Source organism: Limanda limanda, chromosome 6 (assembly GCF_963576545.1).
Source record: "Limanda limanda chromosome 6, fLimLim1.1, whole genome shotgun sequence".
In the NCBI taxonomy this organism is placed as follows: Eukaryota; Metazoa; Chordata; class Actinopteri; order Pleuronectiformes; family Pleuronectidae; genus Limanda; species Limanda limanda.
Window position 1 is genome coordinate 18,332,128 of NC_083641.1, and position 6,000 is coordinate 18,338,127.

Consider the following 6,000-nt stretch of genomic DNA (forward strand, 5'->3'; position numbering starts at 1 on the left):
GACTTCAAGGTGGCATGAAAGCGCTCCAACGCCCCCTGGCTTTGCGCACGATATGCGCTGCTGAGATTATGCCTAATGCTTAGCTGTTTCAATGCCTCAGCAAAGGTCTTGGATGTAAAGTTTGAACACGGTCGCTTTGAATAACTTTCGGAATGCCAAATATGAAAATAAAGTGAGACAACGATTTCACTACAGCTTTATTGGTAATCGACCTCAAGGCATACGCTGCAGGATATCGAGTAGCCTGACACATCACCGTGACCATATACTCCATACCAGACTTAGACTTTGGCAGGGGTCCAACACAGTCAACAATTGAGTACTCAAAAGGAATACCAACCGAGTGGATAGGCTTCAGTGGCGCAGGTTTTATGGTCTCATTAGGCTTCCCATCAACCTGGCAAACATGACATGATTTTACAAATCCCGCAACATCACGTTTAATGCGAGGCCAGTAAAAATGCTGCAACACATGGTTATAAGTCTTCCTTATACCAAAATGACCAGATGTTTCGCCATGAGCAGCTTTCAACACTAACTCACGATACACTGCGGGCATTACCACCTGCAGCACCTCACCTGCCACATCAGCACCTGCGTGAGGCAACCACCTGCGAAGCAGTAAACCATTTTGGACAAAATAACCATGATCTACACTCTGATTATCATTAGCCATAGCAACATACTTTTCCAAAGTGGTATCAGTTTTCTGAGCATCAATAACCTGATCAACAGATGATGGTACTGGTAGGTCGGGAATGAACAATTTAGACAACGCCCCAGAAACGTCTGGCGCTTTCTCCACCTGCGCACGAGCCATAGCACGAGTCACCGCGCAGGCAGTGAACACCTCTGGAAAATCCTCAAAACATTTGTCAGACTCAGGTGACAGTAACACGCCTGTACTGACCACAGGTGGTGGCGGAGACTGACAGGGAAAAACACAATCATGTCCCACATTATTGCCCAAAATCAGATCAATGCCATCCACAGGCAGGGATGGACGAACAGCAATAATCACTTCGCTGTTAATAAAGCCAGAATTCAGTTCAATCCTATGCAGCGGCACGGGAAACGAATGTAACCCAATTCCTCGAATCAAGACCACACTGTCAGTGTCTGATGTCGAGGAAAAAGGGAGAACAGACTGACGAATAAAACTCTCAGAGGCGCCAGTGTCGCGTAATATCCTGACTGGCACTCACCTGGTGGCCATCACCTGGAGCCCCGCCCCTCATCAACCACAGCCTGCTCCTCCTACGTGTTGCAAGGGGAAAACAGGAGAATGCACACATATTAAACACAGGGCCTAGTGTTAAAGCCTTGGCGTCACAACAATTTAAATGAACTAGTTAAGTTCATGCAGATCAAAATGAACCGGTTAAAGTTGCTAGTTTAATTTTTCAAATTTTGAACTAAGTTCACAGATGAGCCAGTTCACTTTCATTTGTTCCATTTTTATTGGGATGATTTAGGTGACAATACGGTCATGTGTTTGGTTCTGAATGGATGGTGTCGGACCATGTCTGCGTGTCGCTCCGGTCATTTTAACACTGAGTCCTGACTGTTAGCATCACGTCTCGTTTTGTACTGAGCACAAAATGTTGACGAGTCATTTTTCATGATGTTTAAATGCAGTCTCGTAAACTCTAGAGCGAATCAAACAACCACTAAGTTACTTAATTTGCTGATCAGGTCCTTATAGCTGTTGATGAGTGTTTATTAGTTACAGTGAGAGCAACACTGTCAACGTCACTGACCACGTGAACAAGCTGTTAACTGGAAGCATGCACCGCAGCATGCCGCATGGTCCCACAGATTCCCAATGACTCAGACTTTGTCGGACTCAAGATCAGTTTGTGTGTGTGTGTGTGTGTGTGTGTGTGTGTGTGTGTGTGTGTGTGTGTGTGTGTGTGTGTGTGTGTGTGTGTGTGTGTGTGTGTGTGTGTGTGTGTGTGTGTGACAGATGCAGATGTTTTCTATTGCTCCTGGTGTTTCACATGATGGCCTGGTAACTGCAACTGACACCATCCACCTATGCTTCAGGTGTGGAGAAATGAAAACAAACACACACACAGCCACATGTGTTTCACTTACCGACAACAATGACCGATCTCTAGTCTTTCTCTCAAGGATAAACCATGGACTCTGCATACATCGCACCACACCTGGACGTGAGCAATACATCCCCCTGCCTCTCCACACGCACACGCACACGCACACGCACAACTGCACACATGTTTGTCTGTCAAGCCCAGGGGTCGGCAACCTATACTATCAAAAAGAGTAATTTTGCCCCCTTTTCCACCAAATGAAATTTGTCTAGAGCCGCAGTACATATTTGATAACACAGCTTATAAAGTTTCATATATTGTTATACTTTATATAAAAAAATATATATAAACTATTTTTTGTTGCATTTAGGAAGTTATAGAGCGACAATAAAGAAAATCGTTGACATGTTAATGCTATTTTTACCTGTTACAACAAAGGAAAACACCAAACTCTTATGAAGAGGAGAAAGGCAAGTGTAGGCCTACTGAAATAAATTAAATACAGAACTATGAAGGGCTATTTCATTCCTCCCCATATTAGTGGGAAATCTATAATAAGATGTGACCCACTTTGAAAATATTTGATATATTAAAACACAACTTGAGAGCAGGTCAGACTGGAGGCGGACACAGAAAGTGTCAATGAGCGAGTGAGCGGAGGTGGAGGCGGTGGCGGTGGCGGAGGGGTTGATGCAGACCGGAAGCAGACCGGATGCAGGGCGGATGCGCACACACACACACATTCTCCCGCTCCTGGTATTTCCAGATGGCCTGTTACGATGATGATTTAAAAAATGAGCGTGAACGAATGAATGAATGACAACAGGGGTTGCCGACCCCCGGTCAAATTAAACTCTTAGTCATAAGACAACACTGCTGAACCCATTACTTACTTTGGGGAAAACACACACACACACCCGCACACACACTATTGAACATGTATCATACCCTTGTGGCACAGTGTGTTGCTCAATCTAACGCAACTCACCACATCTGCAACATCTGTTTATATTCAACCCCCGCCAATGCTCAGTGTTTATAACTGGGCAGAATGTAGTGTGTGTGTGTGTGTGTGTGTGTGTGTGTGTGTGTGTGTGTGTGTGTGTGTGTGTGTGTGTGTGTGTGTGTGTGTGTGTGTGTGTGTGTGTGTGTGTGTGTGTGTGTGTGTTTCTGTTGACCTCTCGTGTGGCTCCACCTGGATCTTGGAGGGGCCTCCGGAAGGGCGCTGCAGAGGTCAGATGGCAGCAGCAGGTAGACCCGGGAAGAGGAAGTTACCAGGGCCTGGACCAGAACCTGCGCCGCCTTCCGAGTGAGAAGGGGACCTATTCTCCTGATGTTGTGCAGCATGAATCTAACGGAACATGAAGTTGCAGTAATGTTGGCAGTAAGAGAGAGATGACTGTCAAGTGTCACACCCAAGTTCCTAGAAGTGTGGCTGGGAACTAACATGGAGCTGTCAGTCAGGTCACAGGTGGAAGAGCAGTTCAATGGAAGGAAAAGTTGTTCAGTCTTGTCAAGGTTGGTTGTTCAGTATGATTCTTTTTTGCTCTTTTTTGTAATATGAAAACCTTTTTTGTGATCGTTCAGTATGTTTGTATGATTGAACAATAACCTTGTCTTCATGTAAATGGCAAATGTTAAATGGTTTTGTACTTATAAAGCGCTTTTAATAACAAATAACAGTGCAACTGGTTATTTTTTACAGCTTAAATGTAACTGAATAAACTGAACGATCAGAATCTTCCCACCCTTCTCTCCGGTAGATGGCGCTAACGCTGTTATACGCTAATTACTCATCCGCCGGACCGAAGAAGAATACGTAGGAAAGGAAGCCACCAGGCTCCATGCTAATGCTAATGCTGCTAACAGGAGGAGAGAAGAGGTGAGAAATCAAACCGCAGCGAAACAACAGTGAATTGTTTATAAGGAGAAAAGTATTGTGAACAAAATCGTGTAATGTCGTCGCACCGTGTTGGTCTCGTTATTCTGACGCTGCTCAAAAGTGTGTATCTCTGTAATGCTCGTGAATATTGTCGTGAAACTTTGTTATTTTGTACTTTTATTATCTAAGTGAGTGTGTTTACATCTGTGGACTCTGCCACTTACAGTTTTATATACATGTCTTCAGATTATTTTGTCAACAGTTCAGCACTGGATGTTACATTAATATTATATATTATCATAATCTAGCTCTATAAATCACAAATTAGTAGAAGCAACAGCTCTTTAGTGCAACACCTACTCCCTCATTGCAGAGTGAATTTTTGATAATGGTGGTTCACCTGCTCCTGTTTGGTTATTTGTGGACATTCAAATTTAAGTTCCAAATCTAGAAATGATAAGAACAATGATCAGTGGACTGATAAATTCAGAATTTTCAATTGAATTTCTCTCCATCTTGTCTTATCTTATCTAAATTAATCTCTTAATCATAAGGCTGAGCAATAAAACAATATAAAAAAATAGATTTTGTCTTAATCTGGTCAAATTTAAGATGTGATTAAGAAGACTTTGATTTATTAATTGTTTGAATGCAAAGTTTAGCCCATGCAGTACATCAGTGTGCACTCAGGATCTTTCCAGTGGGGTTTATTGCCTGGTCGGTGTTAATGAATTTTCTTTTCTTGTAACAGGTGCTGGTAAAAAGAGTCAACATGGACACTAGGATTCCGGTGGCTGTGCTCCGTCTGCCCAGAGGACCAGACCCCAACAGCCGGGGATTTTACCCCGATTCCCCCCGTTTCATTGCTCAGTGTCGCCCCTCGATCTCCACCTCAGCTGCGTCAGAGACCGACCCCGAGCAGCTGCAGAGAGAGCAGCACGCACGCTCTGTGCTGCGGGAGGGCTTCCTCCGGTGTCTGCTCTCCATGACCAACAAGAAGGTTCAGTTTCACATGCATGAGAAGGTGAAGGTGGAGGCCACGTTCGGAGCATCGGACATCGACGTGCTGAACTTCCAGGTGTCGGGCTTGCACACGCCCATCGGGGTGCAGAAGGAGGCGCTGATCAGGTGTCAGGATGTGATTTCATTTAGTTTTGATGCATAAACACCTGAGGATTCTTTCTGTTTATATAGAACATGTTTTGTATGAAACGTTTCGTATTTGTTGTTGTAAATAGGATCTATTTTCATAGTAAAATACTTCACATATTTGTTCTGGCTGCACAGTGTTGTTGAATATTGCTATTTTAGTCCTGTCTGTCTTGTTCATTAGATCATACTGATGATGTGTGACTGAGCAAAGATCCTACAGTAACAAACAGTCCCCCCTTTTCACCACAAGAGGGAGTCCGGTCCCTTTGTTTCCATGTAAATGTCAACACCTGACATGAGCTAAAGCCTGCTCTAGCTTTAGATGATGTTATTGACAGTTAATGTTGGATGATTAAAAAAGAGGTGATTTTTTGCTGAGGTTTACATGTACTTTCAGAAAGTTAAATATCCCTGTAATGCACATGATGGTTGAGCAGTTCCAGACAACCTGTTTATTTGTAAAACATTCTACTGTTAAGCCAGAAAGACGGCGAACTCACTCGTAATGCTGCCTTGAGGAACAAGAAATTAAACAATCAACAATGAGTCAGTGAGTGTCTCCTGTTTCTGCCGCTGAAATTGAATTAAAAATAATCCTAGAAATGTTTTCTCTAGTATGCCATCTAAATTGTAACACAAATAAAAAAAGTTGTTTTCTTTACCCTAGAATGGGCCTTTTATATTTAAATACTTTAAATTTACATCGGGAGGGGGTCCTCTCTATGAAGGCCGCCATGTTTTTTGTACAGTAGCCCAGACTGGACTAATTAAACACCCATTGAGTGACCACAGGTTTTGAAGGGGAGGGTAAGGTGAGTGGTATTCAGCTGCAATATACTACGTCACCACTAGATGTCACTAAATACTAAACACTGAACCTTAAAGTACTTTTGTATACTAATATACTATAGT

General features: G+C 43.2%; 1 protein-coding gene across 1 annotated transcript; it reads left to right on the top strand.

Moving 5' to 3' along the window:
- The first annotated feature begins 3,881 nt into the window (after window positions 1–3,881).
- gemin7 (gem (nuclear organelle) associated protein 7) lies at window positions 3,882–5,634 on the top strand. The gene is made up of 2 exons (XM_061073343.1): window positions 3,882–3,936; window positions 4,688–5,634. Exon 2 carries the CDS (start codon window positions 4,709–4,711, stop codon window positions 5,099–5,101), a length of 393 nt encoding a protein of 130 aa, XP_060929326.1. The 5' UTR covers window positions 3,882–3,936; window positions 4,688–4,708; the 3' UTR covers window positions 5,102–5,634.
- Window positions 5,635–6,000: the final 366 nt, after the last annotated feature.